The sequence below is a fragment of the Sturnira hondurensis genome, unplaced genomic scaffold (assembly GCF_014824575.4).
Source record: "Sturnira hondurensis isolate 20B ecotype Veracruz unplaced genomic scaffold, ASM1482457v3 Scaffold0003693, whole genome shotgun sequence".
Taxonomy (NCBI): domain Eukaryota; kingdom Metazoa; phylum Chordata; class Mammalia; order Chiroptera; family Phyllostomidae; genus Sturnira; species Sturnira hondurensis.
Window position 1 is genome coordinate 4,563,731 of NW_028076324.1, and position 21,340 is coordinate 4,585,070.

General features: G+C 39.8%; 1 protein-coding gene across 2 annotated transcripts in view; it reads right to left on the minus strand.

Annotated features, from left to right (window-relative positions):
- The window catches only part of MSRA (methionine sulfoxide reductase A), a 336,906-nt gene that overhangs the window by 164,544 nt on the left and 151,022 nt on the right, over positions 1-21,340 (minus strand). For both annotated transcript variants that reach the window (XM_037042191.1, XM_037042192.1), the window contains exon 3: positions 4,367-4,486. In XM_037042191.1, the coding sequence (XP_036898086.1) occupies positions 4,367-4,486 (120 nt within the window). The remainder of the gene's footprint in view (positions 1-4,366; positions 4,487-21,340) is intronic.

The following is a 21,340-nucleotide window of genomic DNA, read 5'->3' on the forward strand; positions in this document are numbered from 1 at the left end:
ACTTTCATTCCCAAAGGGCAACTTTATTGCAAATTCTTGAGCTACCATTGTCTCCTTGTATTTTCTACATATGTTAGGCTCAAGACCCACCCAGATCACCCAGCATGGAACAGACCTACTGGTGAACCATTCATAAATGTTCTGCCTGTATGTCAAAGTCAGCCCTACCCATGTGTCACCATGGGGCTCTGTGACAAACTGTGTATCTTTTCTATGTGCCTAATTGCAACTCCAGCTCAGGTTTCAGAATCACAGGCCCTTCAATAGCCACAAAGAAAAACCATTCAGATGTTAATATGCATCCTGTCTTAAAACACAGTTACTTTTACACTCACATCCGCATCGGCACATTCATTTATCCCCTGAGGCCATGCACACCCACTAGCAAGTGGGCACGATGAACCAGAGCCAATGGTTCTGATTCCACGCTTGTGACACTGATCGGTGTGCCCAGGCAATGCTTACAGAAGCTCTGACTTTTGTCATCATGTCATGGGGAGGGAGGGAATAAGAAAGGTTGCCCGATGGATTTTGAGAACCCCCTCCTGAGTGCTACCCCTCTACTTCTGACACTTGCCCCAAGAAACCAAATGGTACCTTCAGCTCAAGTATGCTGATGAGAGGAGGAATCTGGCAAACAATCCAGGTCCCCAGGCTTCTTTTCTTGAATGCATTAATAAATTAATGAATTAATACATACACACACACATACATACTTTTACAAAGATTCCTGGGTTGTGACCAAAGTTTTACAGACTGAATTACAAACATGTAAGAGCAAGCAATTTTGAAATTAACTCTAACATTGGAGCACAGACTAGTATTTCTCTCGCTTGAAACCTCAGGAATTACTGTGCATCTCAGTGAAGACGTGGGTTTTCTCCCTCCGAAGTCAGACCCCTCCGGGGCTGACTTGTTCGACAAGGCGGTGAGCACCTGAGGCTTCAGTGGGGGGGCCCCACCTGTATAACTCGCTTCTTGTCTTCCCCATCCTCACCCCAGTCAAAAATCTTTAACTAGCTGGTTACCATAATTTCTCTAGCTGGAGACCTTACTTGTTGTCCTGCCTGCTGCTCCCAGGGATGTGAAGACTCCACCACTTCCGTGCCCAAGGGACCTTTCTATCACAGCTTCTCTCTGCTTGTTTTGTTTTTCCCTTTCATGATCAAACAAAAAAAAAAGCCCAGGGAAAGAAATCACCTGTCCTTCTGTGTCCAGGTAAGACCTTATAACTATGTTTTCCCAATAAGGAAAAAGTTTCCATGACAACCATGCTTCCTGATACCACTGATAACTCAATGTTCACATCAAATAGTCAGTCTTTACCACACTTCATGGTGTCTGTACTTCACCAGCTGTTTGTGTGCACTGTATCTTAAAAGGGTTTTCCTCACAGTAATCATTAAAAAGCACACCAGTATACTAAAAAGTACAGTAGAGACACAGACTTGAAAAAGAGCATGTGATCTGGTGGAGGGAACTGTGACAAGGCGAATGGAGAATCCCTGGGGCACAATGACAGCTGTGTGACTTACACCACAGTCAATGGCCTAAACTTTGAGCTCAGAGCTAATGAGGCTGGCATTCCTGCTCTGTGACCTTGGACAAGTGACTTTTTCCTCGCTGAACCCCAACATTCCCTCCCTGAAAGACGGCAACTGAGACACTCCACGGGACTGTTTGGAAGATTAGATGGTAAAAAAGCAAAGATGCAAAAAGTGCTCATTACAGTGCCTGGCACATAGTAGGAATTCAACAAAGGGGAATTATCATGTTGTCATTGTGAAGGTGAAGAGTGGAATTGGAATGCGTCTGAGCAAACAAACAATCGCAATGTTCTAATTGGTTATTAACATTTGCTAGTGGAAAATAATAGTGTAAGCAGTAGATATTTGAAGATTTTCTTAGCAACCTTTTCTCTAAGTCACATCTGCAATTATGGGAAGGAATCTATCATTTTCATTCCTGAGACTTAAGAGGATATACTTGGGAAATCTCCAGGGTCCATCTAAATCTCTCTATTTATAGCTTTGCATAAGCATTGGTTTAATTTTGAAACAGAAGCGAGGAAAAATGAATTAACCATTAAATTATTTGTTCGATATTCCACATTTTCAACAGCAATCAAAATATTTCAATTCTCTAGAGGCAAGAAAACAAGAACACGTATTTTTATAATATTTCCGCTGTGGCAGAGCTCAAATTTCATTTCAAAATCAGAATTCACATTGTAGAAAACATTCAACGTGCCCATCACTGAACACACTCCCTGTGCCAACTCCTTTCCATCTTCGTTCACCCTGTCCTCAGAGAGCTGAAAGAGTTCTCCCCCACCAATAAAAATTTCAAACCTTTATTTTTAAAAGATAAAACTCCTTTTGCATTTTAAAAACATCATTTCTGTCAATATGGAGGACTATATATCTAGTAAACCTTTCCTATTAAAGAACTCTTAAGATGGTGAATAAAATAATCTTTAAAAGTATGTTTTACAGTACAAATATTCCTCGAAAAATTAAAAATAGAATTATCACATAATCCAGCAATCCCTCTTCTGGGTACATATCCAAAGACAATGAAAGCAATACCTTGAACAGATACCTGTGCCCCACATTCGCCGCAGCCGCTATGCTCGGCAAGATTGGGGAAACAGCTCAGGTGGTTATCAACAGATGATTGGATAAAGAAATTGATATATTTTATACATATATATATTTATAAATTTATTTATAAATATAAATATTATATATGTGTGTGTGTATATACTAGAATACTATTCAGCCTTTAAAACGAAGGAAATCCTGCCTTTGCAACAACATGGATAAACCTGGAGGTCATTCACACTAAGTGAAATAAGGCAGCACACACACAAAATAAATCAATAAAGTGCTGCACGGTGTGTGGAATCTAAAGAACTCCAGCTCAGAGAGGCAGAGAGCAGAATGGCAGCTCCCAGGAGTGGGAGCGGGGAATGAGGATACGCCGGTCAAAGGACAGAAACTTTCAGCTGTGTAGGATGAATCAGTTCTAGAGGGCTAATGTGCAGCACGCAGACTCCAGTTAATGATACGGGACTGCACACCTGAAATTTGCTAAGAGGGGAGATCGCAGGCGCTCTCGCCACAAAAACAGCGCGCAGGGAGACGGAAGTGTTGATTGGCTTGACTGTAGTAATCACTTCACTGTAGGAAACACCACCATAAATATATACAATTTTTATTTTTAAAGTGAAAACAATGGAAAAGAAAAAAATGTGTTTTAAATGGCAACTGAACTGGCAGGAAAGTAAAGGAAATAAACCACTGAAGGCCAGAAACAGAAAACAAATCCACAGAGGGTACCTGTTTTCCAGCTAGAATTTGCTACAGGGCATCTGCCTATCTTGGTCAACAATTTTGTTTTCTATAAAGAGACAGATCATATATATTTTAGGTTTTTCAGGGTATAAAGACTGTTTCATCCACTCAACTCTGCCATTTTGGCATGAAAGCATTCAGAGATAATATAAAAATAAATGGGTGTGGCCGTGTTTCAATAAAACTATTTCTATAAAAGGTAGCAGGCAGGACTTAGTCTTTGAGCCTAGTCTGCCAATCCCTTCTTTATGGCCAGCCTTTACACAGTGTTCTCTCAAGAAACCATGCCTGATACATGACTTATTTGGCCCCATGTGGTAAACTGCTGCAGTAACAGTCCCAGTTTCTTCGTACCTCCCTGTACACGTGCCTCTGGGGAGACCCTCCCATATTGACTCTACACTAGACAATATGACTTGGTTTGGCCAATGGGAGAATGGCAAATGTGATACCAAAAGAGGCTTGAAAAGTGCTGGCAGAATGGGGCTTGTCCTCTCTTGCTGGTGCTGGAATCTCTGTAGCCACCACCATGTGAACTACCCAGGCCAGCCTGCCAACGACACTTGTCTATCATTCCCATTATCCCGGACAACACCAAGCATTAGCCAACAGCCAGAACAGTTCCCAGACATATAGGTGAAACCATTAAACCAACTGGCCCCCAGGCAACCCCCTAGTTGATTGGATAAGTCTAGATGACACCTGCAGAAGAACCACCATGCTGAGCACAGCCTAAATTGCTGAATCATAAGCCAATCAAGGATCACTTTAATGACTAAGTTTTGGGGTGACTGTTCTGCAGCAAAAGCTAAATTATACATTACATAGGAAGTTTATTATCTCCTGAAAATATAAAGTGAGAAGCCAACAAGCCTGTTTACAGAAATGGGAAAGGGAAAACTAAGAAAACAAGAAAATTATATTTCCATTTTAAAGATCCAATTACCTACTAGCAGGAACAAGCCCTGCCTTCTTCCTCCTCATAAAATGATGGCGCAAACTCTTCCTACCTGAGCAGACGTCTTCATAAGTAGGATTGGGAGTGTAGCCTCCTGCATAACCAACTTGAGTTGAATACACTCCTCCCAGGGTCCAGAATTTCCTCTCAGCTCCCCAGAAACAGCCCATTCCTAAGAAAAACATAAGATGTTGATCAGTCCTTTGTCAAAAGTAAGATAGCCATTGCATTGTACAAGCTCTGCTACACAAGAAAATTTGCTCCTGTCATTTGGTAATCAAAAATCACTAAGATTTTATCTTTTAAAGTAGAGTATCTAACATTTAAAAATAATTTTATTTAAGATTATTTGCATAGACTCTTTGCTTTAGTTGTGCAAAAACACAGAAAGCCTTACCTTTTAATGAAGTTAGTAAAGCTACACTTTTCCAAATAACATAGTAAAAGGATAACTACATTTGGTCAATTACTTCCACACTTTATTCATTATGGGATTGTCAAAATATAGTAACTTGTATCAATAGTAAAAATTTATTTAACAATCAGCATCCATATCACAATTTTTAAAAAATTCTAACGAGGAAAGGTAACACTAAAATACCAATTTAAAGGGGGAACTTTCCCAAATCAACACAGATTGACAAAGTATTCAGTTAACAACTTCAAATATATGCTCAGTTTTTTAAATCACCATAAATTTTCACATCACTGCCCCCCCCCAAGAACATTTTTTCTGAGTTCTACTGCTGATCATTACAAATGGAAAAGAAGAGAAATGCAGGGAAGGAGGGAACAACAACAAACAAAGAAAGTCACAAGAACAGCATGTCATTCAACTAGCAACCACGGAGCTCACGGCAGCAGTTACTGCATCTCTCTGAACACGTGGAAACTAAGACCCATCTCCAGAGAACTTACATCCTTACACACGTAGAAAATGATGACCTGCATTTCCCTGGGCTCCAAAGAACCCGCATTTTCTACCACGAGTTTCTAACTGCGCACAACTGCTATTCTGTGGCTACTTTCTAGATGTGAACAAAATCACTGACTCACTCAAGTTCTATATGGCGCTGTTACATCATATATAATTAAGACCTCAGGTGCAACATCATTTGGCAAACACATGCATCCTACTATAATTGCTAGATCTGTTAGACTCGATGGCACAGCTGAAAGAAAAATTAGAAGTTTTCTGAAATTTTTGACACTTGTTAATATTCTATTTTAAATATTCAGAGCAACAATAGCCAAAAAGCAATGTGCATAATATTACATTTTATACTATATTAATTCAAATGTGAGGGGAAATATACCAACCAAAACCAGGTTAATGCTTAAAAAATATAATAGAGCCAAATGATGAAATTTAATGCAGTAAAAAATTACTGTTGTGATAACAGTGCAACACAGAGATATGTATATGATTATGCCATTATTGCCTGAAGCTAAGTCTAGAATGAAAAACAATTATGTGCATGTTTTTATTACAACTATGAAAAAATACTCATACCAAAGTAGACCAGAAAAATACATAAAGTTAATAACCATAATTCTATTACAGTGGTAAAAATACAGAAATGCTTTTTTTACTTTTCAAGCTTTTCTGCAACAATCACATTTCTTTAAAAATTAAAAATGTATACATTTTAAAAGGAAAGCAAAAAAATTCAAAGAAAACATAAGCATATGTATTATTGAGTAACACACCACTAGATACCATCTTCCTGTTTGCAAGGGAACTGTCTGCTGCTAATGAATATAACTAAACAGTTACTGAGTATTTATAAAAACTGAGCATCGTCAAGTCCCTGGAACAGGATGCACAATTAATTTTACTTCATTGCATTCCTGGGGTGAGGGAATTATGTTAGTCAGGGTTCTCCAGAGAAACAGAACCAATAGAATATATATACATATATAGAGAGAGAGGTTTATTAAGAGAATTTGGCTCCCACAATTATGGAGATTGAGAAGTCCATTAGCTACAGTCTGAAAGGTGGAGACCAAAGGAGCTGGTAGGATAATCCCAGGCCAAACACGACGGCCTGACAACCAGGGGCACCAGTGTTTAAGGGCAGGAGAAGATGCATGTTCCAGCACAAACAGAGAGTGAGTTCTCCGCTCCTCTACCATTTTGTTCAGTCCTGGCACTCAACAGGCTGAATGATGCCCAGGCTTCCAGTTCAAACGCTGACCTCCTCTAGAAACACCTACACAGACACACCCGAAAATGATGTTTTATCTGGGCATCCCTTAGCCAGCTCAAGCTGACAGGTAAAATTAACCATCACAGGAATGGTGACAGGAAATCTCTGCAGAAGGCTGGGTGAAAAGTGACCTGGGCAGCATTTCTGAGCATAAAAGGCCACAAACGCATCCAGGAGTTGTACAGCGCACCAAGCTGAAGGCACTCTAGCCCCTGGAGTTCAGAGTCGGCAGTGTTCATTGAACAACACATATCTCAGTCCCCCAAAGACTAACAGTGATGGTCCAGCAGGTATGCTACATACGGGTACCTTCCGGGCTACTTCAGCAGCGGCCTACCCTGACCATGTCTACAGCCCCATAGAGATGGCTCCAGACTCTGTATCCTCTGCATATACCTTCACTACACCCACGTGGTACAGATTTGTAACGCTTACATGATCTTGGCCAAGCCAAACAAAGTATTTGCTGCAAGAACAGAGATACTTTGTCCCCTTTTGATGTTTAACAGGAATCAAGACAAGACTCCTGGTAGAGAGGAAGGAAGGAAGACCCAGCTCTAGCTGGGCAAAGGCCTCCAGGAGGACCATGTATGGCTGAAATCATGTCTCAAGGACCTGGCGTATAATCAAGATTAAAATTTCTGGAGAGGTACTTAACTTAGGATAGGAGTTGTTGTCAGAATAAACTTTTCCTTGAAGCTATAAGGTATTTCATCTAGTGGCTTCCAGTATAACCTAAACATTCTATTCTTATTTGGTTTTGAGTGTGTGAATGGGGGCAGGAGGGTTGTTTAAACAAACAAACAAAAAAAACAGGTTTATTTATGACAAAGTTCTCAGAACTTACAATTGTCTACTCAACAATATGAATATCATCGAATAAGATATAGTATGCACTATTCTCTTTAAACATTTCTTTAACGTATTTTAACCTTTTATTATAAAGCAAAACACAGATACACAAAAACCGCACAAAATAAATGCACATGTCAATGCATCATTATTAGGTGAACATCCTTGCACCCACCACTCAGGTCAAGATACACAGCTTTGCCATCCACCGAAGACTTCCCTCTTTGTATCACTCTCCAACCACAACGCTTTCCTTCCCCTCAAAGTAACCGCTACATGACTTTTACTATAATCACTTCCTTATGCATCTTTGTATTTTTATCACTCAAAGTATCCATCCTAATACTATTCTTTGGTTGCGCTTAGTTTCAAAAACTGATGCCTTCAAGTTCTTTTAATTGGCAAGTCCCCCCTCCATTCTTTTCCTTTTAATTTGTCCAGTGAAGAAAACAGGGGCTGCTTGACCTGCAGAGGTTCCCGCAGTGTGGTTTTGGTCATCTGCAGTCTCATGGGGCAGTTCAACTTGTTTCTCTATCCTCAGTATTTCCTGCAAATCTGTGCTAGTTCCAGAGGCTTGATCAGACTCAGATTTCATCCTTTGGCAAAACTATAGGTGGTACTATGCTTTTTTTTTTACTTTAATTTTTTTCCAGCTTTAATGAGATTAAGCTGACATGGCATTGTGTAAGTTAAGGTATGCAATGTGACAACTAGACACACATATGTTTTGTGAATTATTACAATGAAGATAGTTAACACATCCATCACCTCACATCATTACATTTTTGATAGTGAGAACATTTAAGATCTACTCTCTTAGCAACTTTTAGAAAGTACATTAACTATAGTTGCCATGGTGAATGTTATGGCAATCACCATTCTACCCTGTTTCTATGAATTTGACATTGTTTAGATATCAATATAGGTGAGAGCATAAAGTATTTCTCTTTCTCTGGCTTATTTCACTTAGCATAATGCCCTCAAAGTCCCTCCGCCTTGTCACAGATGTAAGGATTCCCTTCTTTTCCTATGGCTGAATAACATTGCAGTGTGTGGCTGTGTGCTTTTGTGTGTGTGTGTGTGTGTGTGTGTGTGTGTGAAAGAGAGAGAGAATTCCCCACATGTTCTTTACCTGCTAATCTGCTGGTGGGCACTTAGGTTGTTTCCACGTCTTAATTATTGCGAAAAAAGATAGTGATTTCATTTCCTCTGGATAAACCCACAGCAGTGGAATTGCTTGATCACATGGTAGTTCTAGATTTAATTTTTAAAGAAACTCCATACTGTTTTCCATAATGTTTATACCAACTTACATTCCTACCCAATACAGTTTCCTTTTCTCCACATCCTCACCAACACTTAGTGTCTTTTGTCTTTTTCACAAAAATAACAGGTGTGTCTGTGGTTTTGATTTTGCACTTCTTTGTGTCTTCAATTTCTTTCATCAATATTTTATCATTTTTAGTGTACAGATTTTTCACTTCCTTGAGTAAATTTATTCCTAAGTATTATATTGTTTTTGATGCTATTATTAGTGAGAATGTTTTCTTTTTTTTTTTAAATATAATTTTTATTTAATTCTTGTTCAAGTACCGGTTTCTGTCTTATATTCCCAACCCTGCCCGCCCCCATTTTCTTTATTTTTCTTTCAAATATTTCATTGTTAGTGTACGGAAATGCAACCAATCTTCCTACATTGATTTCACATGCTGCAAATGAATTCATTGATTAGTTCTAACAGTTTTATTTATGAAGTCTTTAGGGTCTTCTATACATATAAGATCATGTCATATGCAAACGGAAACAGCTTTACTTCTTCCTCTTTGATGTTATGCCTTTTATTTGTTTTTCTTGCCTAATTCTGACCAGGACTTCCAGTACGAAGTTAAGGAGGAATGCACTCTTGCCTTGTTTCTGATCTGAACAGAAAAGCTTTCAGATTTTGACTACTGAGTATGATGTTAGCTGTGGGTCCGTCATATATGACCTTACCGTGTGAAGGTATATTCCTTCTATGCTTTCTCAAATTTGTTGACAGCTTTTACCATGAAAGAATGCTGAATTTTGGCAAAGACTTTTCCTGCATCTATTGAGAGTCATGCAATTTTTATCCTTCATTATTTTAATGTGGCGCATCACATTTATTGATAATCATATGTTAACCCATCCTTGCATCCCACTTGATCATGGTATATGATCCTTTTAATATGCTATTAAAATTAATTTGCTAATGTTTTGATAAGAATTTTGCATCAGTATTTTCCAGGGATGCGGGCCTGTAGTTTTCTTGTAGCATATTTATTTGGTTTGTATCAGGGTAATGTTGGCCTCATAAAATGAGTCTAGGAGTGCTCCCCCTCTTCAATTTCCTGGGAGAGTTTGAGGACTGATGTCACTCCGTCATTAGATGTTTGATAGAATTCAGCAGTGAAGCCATCTGGGCTGGGCTCTTCTTTGTTGGGAGGTTTTTAGTTACTGCCTCAATCTCCTTAGTTATTATCAGTTTGTTCAGATTTTCTATTTCTTCATGATTTCATCTTGGTGGGTTTTATGTTTCTAGGAATTCATCTATTTCCTCCTGGTTATCCAATTTGTTAGCACATAAGTTTTCATTGCAGTTTCTTATGACCCTTCTGTGGTATTTCTGGTGATATCAGTTGTAATCTCTCCTATTTCATTCATACTTGTTTCCCTCTCGCCTTTTTTCTTAGTGTAGCTGAAGGTATCTCGATTTGTCTATCTTTTCAAACAACTCTTAGTTTCATCGATTTTTTCCCTATCGTCTTTCTGATACCCACTTCCTTTATTTCTGCTCTGATCTCATTATTCCTTCCTTCTGCAAACTTTGGGCTTAGTTTGTTTCTCTTTTTCTAAATCCTTCAGCTGTAAAGTTAGGTTTTTTATTTGAGATCTTTCGTTTTCTTTAATGTAGGCATTTATCAAAATAAATGTCCCTCTTACAACTGCTTTCCTGCATCCTGTAAGATTAGGTATTTGTGCTTTCATTTCTGCTCTTTTGTGAATTGATTTGTCTATTCTTCTATTGGGTTATTATATTTTCTTGCTGATTTGTTGTTTTTATATATCCTGAATACTAATTTTGGGTCATTTTTATGTACACAGATATTTAGTTTGGATTTGTCTTTTACCTTCATTTTTAGGCCTGTCATAATTTTAATTGTGGTTAAATTTCTCTATGTTTTCTTTTTATAATTTGTGCTTTTGGTGTATCATACATAAGGGCTCTTGTCAAATATTAAAGTTATAAAGATAATGTCCTACATTTTCATAAATCTTAAACTTTTGATCTTTATTTTAGGTTGCTTTTTCATCTGGAAATACTTTTGTGTAGGGTATGAGGTAGGGATTCAATTTAATTTTCTTTATAGTTATCTCAGTTTCAAAAATTATTAAATATTTTTTATATTTTTTCAAAAGTCATTAAATAATCAATTATCTCTCCACTTATCTCTAATGTCGTCTCTATTATTTGTCATTATAAGTGGTCCTATTTCTGGACCTACCTATTACGTTCCACTCATTTGCCAAGTTCAGCACCAATAACACTGTTCTTCAGTAATTTACTCATCAGATATTTACTCGTTGCCTATTACTGCCTACTACTCATTACCTACAAATATTTATTCATGTGCCAAAAAGTGCTCTAGGCATGTGAAACACATGAGTGAACCAATCAAAGATCCTACCCTCTTATAAGTGCTTATACCCTACTGGCAAAGGACAAATATTAAGCACTAAAAGTAATAAAGAAGTACAATAGTAACAAGTTAAAAATATAAAGAGCCATTTTTTTATAATGTAGGGCAAGGTCAAAGTGGTCAGGAGTGTGAGGGAGAGTCCAATACTAATAGGCCTCAAAGAGGCAATGACTTCAAACAAAGACTTGAATGCAGAGAGGTGGTCACCCATTCAGATATCTGAGGTACAGGATGTTTCAGGCAAAGGAAACAGTCACTTCAAATGCACCAATATGCCTGCTGTGTTTAAGAGTCAGGAGAGAAGCCAGTGTGGCTGGAGTGGGGTGAGCATGAGAAAGCAGGGAGACATAATCAGTAAGCCAGATCACGTAGGGCCTGTGGGCTTTTATAAGGACTTTGGATTTCACTCTGAGTGAAATGGACGGCCACTGTTGAGTTTTGAGCAGGAGTGGAAATGACGTATAACTTATGTTTTACAAGGATCACTCTGGTGTTCCTCTGCTGAGAACTGACTAAAGTGGACCAAGCAGAGAGGTGAGGAATGGCCCGATCAGGTGGTAGCAGAGGAAGCTACGACACATGGTCAGAGTCTGGGTGTATTTTAAAGACAGAGCCAAAAGGAGGTCCTGGCAGATTGGAAGCAAGGTCTGAGAGAAAGAGAGAGTCCAAGATGATTCTTAATATTATTGCCTTGAGTGGAGAATAAATAGCGTGGGTGGAACAGGTTTGTAGGGAAAGATAGGGGGCTGTTATCCCTCTAGTTTTAATGAGTCATAGTATCTAGTAGAGCAAGTCTCCTCATTTTACACGTCTTCAAAATTTTCTTTGCTATTCTTGGCCCATGACTACTCCAAATTTAGTTTAGTATGAGCTGGTCAAGTTCCATAAAATACCCTGTTAAGATTTTTAATATAATTACATCAAACTTATAGATTAATTTGAAAATATTTGTCACACCAATAATAATGAGTCTTTCCATCAATGCACATAACTGTCCATTTATTCAGCTCTTCTTGGATGTCCTTCAATAATGTTATTATTTTCTCCATAAAAGTCTTATACATTTTTATTACATATAGCTCTGTGTATCCCATGATTTATGTGGCTGCTCTAAACACTATTTTCTCTATTACACTTTTTTATTGCTTATAGCTGAGATATAAAACAGCATTGATTTTAGTATGTTTTTCATATAGTCAGAAAACTTAGAGAATTCTCTTTTTCATTTTAATGAGTTGCCTCCATCTTCCCTTTGATTTCCCATACAGAGGATCGTATTTTGTACAAATGACAGTTTTATACCTCTCTGTCCGATTATTATTCTCCTTTCTGTATCTCATTTTACTGCACTGGCTGGGGCCTCCTGGCCAATGCTGAATAACAAGGGTGATGGTGGGAACCCTTGTCTCGCCCGAACATCAGTGGGAAAGTGCCAGTAAGTGTGAGGTTGACCTCATGTTTTAACAGGTACCCTTTTCCAGACCAGGAAAGTTTCCTTCCATTTCTGGTTTGTAAAGAGCTTTTTATCGTGCATGGGTTTTGAGTTTCAACAATGCTTGCGTTCTTTTGAGATGGTCATATGGTTTCTCCTGTTTAATCTCTTAAGTAGTTATTACATTTACAGATTTTTCTGACCCACCCTACAGTAAACCTGACCCACTCGCAGTGCATTTTAATATTGAAGAATTATCTTTGTTAACATTTCATTTCAAAAGTCTTCACTTATGCTTGTAAGACAAATCTGTTATAATTTTATTTCTTTGAATGATCCTGTCCAGGATTAGTATCAAGATTATACTGGCCTCATAAAATAAACTGGCTGACTTTTTCCCCCTCCTATGTAACAATGCATTAGAAAAAAATTATTCATTCCTTGAACCACAATAAAAGTTACAATAAAACTTTCTGAACCACCTTGTGTCTTTGGAGAGGAGAAGAGAGGGATTAGGGGTGACTTTAAATGTTGCACTATTTTTTTAAATTTATTCTTTTTTCCTATTTCTATTTTACAGGTTTACATCACAGAACAAAGCTTGGCTTTCATTAATCCTCATTTTTGGTTTCTATTTTGCTCCTTCTTTGCTTTTATCTGGTTATGCAATTTCCTTTTAGTCTGTTCTTTTCCTACCTTCTCCATGGGGAATACTCAGCTTATTTATTTTCAAGTGTCCTCGTTTTCTGATAAGCATATTTCACTACACATTTACTTCTAATTTTTACATTAGATAGATCCTGCGTATTTAGATACATAGGACTTTACTTGCCATTCTTTACCAAGTATTTTTAAATTTTCATGTTACATTCTCTATAACCCAAGAATTGTTTAAGTTTGCACATTTTAATTTTCAGATGTATGGCCTGTTTTTTATATTGTCTTTTCATTTTTATGCAATTTTATTGTATTGTGCTTAGAGAATGTGGTATTCATTATGTTCGTTTAAAATGTTTTGAAACTCTGGCAGGCACTAGACCCTGCTGGGGAAAACTCCACTTCATGACAGCAGCCTATACACTGTGGGCATGGCCGGTCCTCACAGCCAGCGAGCCTGAGGGTCTATCCAACCCACGGGCGCACCATCACCAATCAGGACTCACACACAAGGGGCAGGCTCACATAACCCCTACTGTTGGAGCACCTCGCTCCTGTGATCAGGAGGACTGCACCACTGGGCCCCACAGAACACCTACTACCTAAGGCCACCCTGCCACCACCAGCAGACACAGCAAATCTATCTACTACACAGAAACAAACACAGAGAGGCAGACAATATAAGGGTGCAAAAAACAATGCTCCAGATAAAAGAGCAGAAGAAACTTCCAGAAAAAAACAAGTAAACAAAATGGAGGCAAGCACTGTTACAGAATACAGAATTCAAAACAATGCTTATCAGGATGCTCAAGGAACTTAGGGAAAGAACAGATGAACTCAGAGAGAACTTTAACAAAGAGATAGCAAGCATTAAAAAGGACATAGGAACCACACAAAGAACTAGTCAGAAATGAAGAATACAACCTACTGAATGGAAGAAGACATTCACCAATGATATATCCAATAAGGGTTAATATCCAAAATATATAAAGAACTGACACAACTACATTCCAAACAAAACAAACAATCCAATTTAAAAATGGGCAAAGGACCTGAATAAACACTTCTCCAAAGAGGATGCACAGATGGCCAACAGACATTTGAAAAGATGCTTAACATCACTAATCATCAGAGAAATGCAAATTAAACCCACAATGTGGTATCACCTTGCACCTATCAGAATGGCTCTCATCAAGAAATCAACAAACAAGTGTTGGTGAGGATGTGGTGGAAAGGGAACCCTCGTGCACTATTGGTGGGAATAAAGATTGGTACATCTTCTAAGGAAAACAGTATGAAGGGTCCTCAAAAAATCAAAAATGGAACTGCCTTTATGACCCATCTATTCCACTTCTTTTTTTTAATTTCAATACATGTATTCTTTTTAATACATTTTTCTTTTTTATTTATTTATTTTAAAATATATTTTATTGATTATACATTACAGTTGCTCTATTCCCCCCTTCATTCGCCTCTATCCTGCACACCCCTCCCCCACCATTCCCCCCTTTAGTTTATGACCATGTGTCACAAGTTCTTTAGATTCTATATTTCCCCTACTATTCTTGCCCTCCCCCCTATCTATTTTCTACCTACCGTTTATGCTACTTATTTTCTGTACCTTCTCCCCCCTTCTCCTCCTCCCACTCCTCTGTTGCTAACCCTCCATGTGATCTTCATTTCTATGGTTCCACTCCTGATCTAGCTGTCCTCTTAGTTTGCTTTTGTTTTAGGTGTGGTTGTTAATAACTGTGAGTCTGCTGTCCTTTCACTGTTCATATTTTTTATCTTCTTTTTCTTAGATAAGTCCCTTTAACATTTCATATAATAAGGGCTTGGTGATGATGAACTCCTTGAACTTGATCTTATCTGAGAAGCACTTTATCTGTCCTTCCATTCTAAATGAAAGCTTTGCTGGATAAAGCAATCTTGGATATAGGTCCTTGCCTTTCATGACTTGAAATACTTTTTTCCAACTCCTTCTTGCCTGTAAGGTCTCTTTTGAGAAATTCGCTGACAGTCTGATGGGAACTCCTTTGTAGCTGACTGTCCCCTTATCTCTTGCTGCTTCTAGAATTCTCTCCTTCATTTTCATCTTGGCTAATGTAACTATGATGTGCCTTGGTGTGTTCCTTCTTGGGTCCAACTTCTTTGGGACTCTCTGAGCTTCCTGGATTTCCTGGAAGTCTATTTCCTGGGCCAGACTGGGGAAGTTCTCCTTTATTATTTGTTCAAATAAGTTTTCCACTCCTGGCTGTTTCTTTTCCCCTTCTGGTACCCCTATAATCCAGATGTTGGAATGTTTAAAGATGTCCTGGAGGTTCCTAAGCCTCTCCTCATTTTTTTTGAATTCTTATTACTTCACATTTTTCTGTTTGGGCCTTTCTTCCTTCCTTCTGGTCCACTCCCTTGATTTGAGTCCCAGTTTCCTTTCCATCACTATTGGTTTTCTGTGCATTTCCCTTCATTTTGTTTAGTTTAGCTTTCATATGTTCCTCTAATTTGTGACTATAATCAACCAGTTCTGTGAGCACCCTGATCACCAGTGTTTTGAACTGTGCATCTGAGAGGTTCACTATTTCTTTTTCGCTTAGAGTTATTGGCTCTGGGGCTTTGAGTTCTTCTCAAGCCATATTTTGGACTGTTCGTGCCTATTACATATGAGGAGCGGAGCCCTAGGTATTCACCAGGGTGGGGCAACTCAGTTGCTAGATTGTGACACTGTATGTGGGGGCAGGGCCAAAGGGGAACAATGGCAGCCCCCTCTGCTCCTTCCCGCCGCTGGGGCCTGTGCAGTCTGACTCACTGCTCACTCCTTTGCTAGTTTATCTGCACTCGAATGTGTGACCGTGGTCAGCCTGCCGCCTTACGCCCTCACTGGGTCAGCCCGATGCTAACCCATGCCTGGGATCCGTCCACAGCTGCCTGGATGCCTAGGGTTGGGGGATCTTTCCTGCCCGACCCTGCTCCACTGGTGGCTCCGCCCTTCTTACTGGTTCGGTTGAACAGTTTGTTCTTGTCAGACTTCTGTATAGTTCAATTTTCTGCTCTTTGGCTGCATCTTTGTTTACTAAACCTTTGTTGTATTCAAACTTGGTTGTGGGAGAAGGCACAGTGTTTCCACCTACACCTCCATCTTGGTGGAAGTTGCCATCTATTCTGCTTCAGGAAACCCAAACCACTAATTTGAAAGAACACACGCACCCCTGTTCATTGAAGAGTTATTAACAATAGCCAAGACATGGAAGCAACCCAAGTGCCCACCAATAGATGAGTAGAGAGAAAAGTAGTGGAACATATATATAGTGGAATAGTCCTTGGCCATAAGAAAGAATGACATCTTACCACTCGCGACAGCATGGATGGACCTAGAAGATATTGTGCTCAGTGAAACAAGTCAGTCAGAGAAAGAGAAATACCACATGATTTCACTTACATATAAAACCTGAAGAAAAAACAAATGAATAAACAAAACAGAAACAAACTTGTATTTGCAAAGAATAGACTGATGTTTGCCAGAGGGGAAGGATGCTGGGGGTCTGGTTGAAAAAGAAGAAGAGATTGAGAAGTACAGATTGGCATTTGCAAAATAGTCATTGTGATGTAAGTTACAGCATAGGAAATACAGTCAATAACACTATAATAACAATGTACGGGGCCAGGTGAGTTCTTGAAATATCAGGGGGGAATACTTTATAAAGTATATGATTGTCTAACCACCAGGCTGTACACTTGAAAGTGATACACAATAACATTGTACATAAACTGTAACTGAAAAATAAAATTTTTTAAAAAAGGGATTTGTTGAGACTTACCTGCCTCCGTACCCTGCACAAACTGGCTGGGCTGCCTCTGCTGACTGCACTCCCTGCTCCCTGTTAACTGGCACACCCCATTCTCCGGCTCTGCCCGCAAAAGGCGTCACTGCAGAGCAACGCCCCCATCTCCGACAACAGATGGGGTAGGAGGGGCGGCCTGTCCTGTCAGAGTGGAAACCAACAGGGAGGCTGAGCTTTCGGAAGAACATGCGCAGTAACCACCTGTTCCTCCAACATTGTATTCAAATGTTCCTTCTCTCCCTGCTCGAAAATCCCCCACCTTTCAACTTCGCACAGAACACAGCCATGTTCACAGTCACTGGCAGGGCCACCCCCACTGTTAGAGTCCCAGAAAGTTAAACTGGATGGTGAGAATGACACAGCCATCCCCCAACTCCTTCCCAGGCTCTGACAGCTCAGGGACACAAAATCATTCTGCCTCTTTAGCCTCCTTGTAAGGTACAGGCTTACTTCCCTTTTTACACTTTGAAAGCAGCCTTTTCTATAAAACTCACACCACATATCTATTTGAAAACCTGTCCAACCTAGCGGACTACCCCTTACCCACCCACACTGCTTTCAGGTGGATCTTTATCACAGACACTTTCAAACACGCCATTTGTCTCCTTTAAAAACACAAAGAGGTAATTTGCAAGAATCTTAAAAGTAATAACACCTTCTTATCCGATAATTCCACTGCTAAGAAACACTTCTAAGGAAGTAGTTTTTAATTGACAAATACTGATTTCTCAGAAATATTATAACAGCATTTATAATAAAAAACTTAAAACAAACTAAATATTTAATATTAAAGTATTTCATAAATGATAACTTATTTGTATATAATTTGTAATAAATTTGTGACAAAGTATTGTGCATCCATTTTTCTAAGATTATTTCATTGCATAGACAACTATTCAAATATTATGTTAAGGCAAAAGCAGGACATTAAACTATATAGAGAATTTGTTCATATTTGGTTTAATGTACACACTTTGAAAAACAGACTCAAGAGGAATAAACTAAAATGTAACAGTGGATATTATCTCTGAGTAAGATTAGCGGTGATTTTTATTTTCTTATACTGTTCAGTATTTTCTAAATTTCTAGAGATGTGTGTATTCCAACTGTCATAATCAAAAAGAAGGTCTTTAAAAAAAACTGTATAGATTGATTAATAGTCTGGAAAGAAATGCAATAAAATGTTAGAAGGATAGGTTCCTCTGCTTTTACATATTTTCCAAATTTTCTCTAACACTCATATCAGTTTTATACCCAACAAAGTTAAGGTCATTTTAAATTTTGACACCCATTCTCTACCCTCAGCCAACTAACCAGTCTATCCCGTTACCACCCTCCCTGACGGTCCTGGGCCTGGCCCTGCCCTACATCGCCCACCCCCACCCCTGCCTTTGGGAATCCTGCCTGCCCACCCGGAACAATTTCAGAAATCACCATCTCCCTAGGTCTTTGGAGAATGCTTTCAGATACAGGGCTTCTCTTCTCCGAACCGCCCTCAGAACTCAGGTCCTTGTACAGTCTACCCCATGGAATAGCCGCAGCTTCTGTGTTGTGACCCCTCCCTGCACCGCCAGCTGAGAGCGCAGAGCCAGCCTCTCTGGACTCGGTTTTCCCAGCGTCACTTGGCATGGCACCCTGCATACGTGCATCGGACTCTTCTGGCCGGGGCGGGGGGGGGGGGGGGGGGGGGGGGGGCGGCGTCTGTTGAGTTGGGCTGGAGTTCTTTGACAATTTAATGGACCATCTTTAATAATTATGATGAGCTTCATAATGGAGGTGTCCCTAGAAATCATAATGCCATTTTATAGAGAGCTCAGATCTTCCTTTGAGGGTTCTAAAGTGGAAACTCAGTGATTACATCCAGGAAAAAAAATGCAGTGCTGAACACAGAATAGAAAAAGTCCTCATTTCACTGCCATATCCTTTACCAAATCCTGGGTTCTTCGTAGACATGGGTTCCGAAGCACTGAATGTTCCTGGCACATTTCAACCAGGCCTGTGTTGCTGGAACCTGTGCAGCCTGAGGGAAGCTCCTTATATTTTCTGAGCCTCGGTTTCATCTATAAATCAGGACTAGAAATAATACTAATCACAGAGTCATTGAAAGAATTTCATGGATGACCAAAAAATGTGTCGAACACACAGTGGGTGCTCAGTAAGTGTCTGTTTCCATTTTCTTTTCTCATTTTCCCCGCTTGCGCCACCTTCACCCTCCCCACATACCTGAGCGTGCTCAGGGTCAGAGCTGCTGCTCCCGCCACCCTTGCTCACATCACCCTGTGGTAGATCCCAAGAGGCCACGCTCAGTCCCCTCCCACCCCCGAGTGAGACGGATGGCACTGTGGTCTAGGACGCAGCCTAAATGAATTCTTTTTTTAAAATATTTTATTTACTTATCTTTAGAGGGGAAGGGAAGGAGAGAGGGAGAGAAATATCAATGTATGGTTGCCTCTGCCGAGGACACACAATGTATCTATCGTGTGTCCCCTGCCGGGAACTGACCTGCAACCCAGGCATGTGCTCTGACTGGGAATCGAACTGCGATCCTGTGGTTCGCAGGCCTGTGCTCAATCCACTGAGCTACACCAGCCAGGGCTACCTAAATGAATTCTGCCTACAGAATTTCTCTGAGCCAGTGTCTCCATTTCCTCAGCAGGTAACTCACCCATTACCATTCAAATCATATATCCCCTCCCTAACAGTGACTTCTGAACCTATCATATTTTTTAAAAGCTTAACATCTTTTCCCATCTGTGCATTCTCACTGCCTCCTTCCTGCTTAATGTAACCAGTCAGGTCTTCATCACCCCAAACCACAAAGAACCCCAGCCTCAACCAGGGGCACGGCGAGGCCTGCATCTCTGGGCCTCTCACTAGGGCGCTTTCAGCCTCAGTTTGTCATCTGGAAAATGAGTAAAACTGAATTATCTCTAACATCCAGCTTGACTGTTGAGGGCTCTCGGGAGAGAACCATAAGAATTGAAATCTATTTTCCTCTTCTCCTCAACTTTTGTGACTATAATAAGTGACCAAATAATTTCTGTCAAAACCTGGTATTCATTTCTTCATGTGATAAAAAAGAAAAAGGAACTACGTGTTGTACCAGGATCTTCGTGCAAATAAAATCCACCCATAAGCCAATATGGAAGACAGTATTAGCCCCACTTAAAAGAAGAGAAAATAGAAATTCAGAGGTTTGATCACTTGCCCAAAGAAACAGAACCAAGGAAGACCCAGGATTCCGACCCAGGCATGCCTGGGTTTCAAAGACAGTGTTCTTTCTGCTATGCCAGGCTGCCTCCCTAGAAACTGGAAACTAGTCTGTGGAAAGCTGTGGAGACTGGTAAGCAAACTGAATTAAGAGGCTCCCCATTACAAATACAGGGTTTGAAGGATAATTCTGTTGTAGCACATTATCCATTGCCGAGAATTCAGTGGCACCTGCTAAATAAAAGGCAGTCCATGTGGATCTCGAGCAAACAGCAGGATTTTGTGGAGCACTCTGCTGGAATGACATTTCCTGTAATGGGATTTTACTGGATATAAATAAAGTACAGAGAAAGTCAATGGCAAAGACACTGCACTGTTCACAGCACATTTCCAAGGCCCTCCTTTCCGTGACCCCCTGTCTTCTTTAAAGGCACAGGAGTGACATCCAGATGGTGTCACTTTTGGTGATGTCACATCTGGTTGAGGAGCTAGCTCTGACCAGGGAGAAAAATGGGAACCCAACTTCCAGCCACAATCTAAACAGTGAGCCCTTTACCAGAAGGAGGACCAGCACAGAGCAGGGGAAGGTCCTGGGTTAAATTCCAGAAATACAACTCAGTAGACCTGCGACCAGGGGTGGTCAGGCCCTGGTCACAGTCACACATTCACAGATGCTTGCTGTGTGTGACCTGTGCGACCCCCTGCTCAGCCATCCTGCAGAGGAGGGGGCAGGAGAATGGGATTTGCCAATAGTTTTCAGCTCTAAAATGCTATAACTCTTCCAAAGACAATGGATACAGGAGGCAGAAATGAGGTCTCAGTATATTTTCTTTGCTAGCTTTACTTTTTAGCAAACCTACATCATGTTAAATGATTCCAGACAATACTTTCCTTATCACTACTTTTACTGGAAAACTGCAAAATTTTCAAATACTTTCTGCTAAAAACTAAACATATAGCCATTAGAGTGTGATTGATGTTTTCGGTATTTGATGACAATGAATTGCCTTCTGTCCACATGAATTCCTAATGCTGCTTTAATTTGATTAATTACTCTTTGCAGTCTCTGCCCTAATTTAAAACCTACCTATATGGACAGTTACGCTC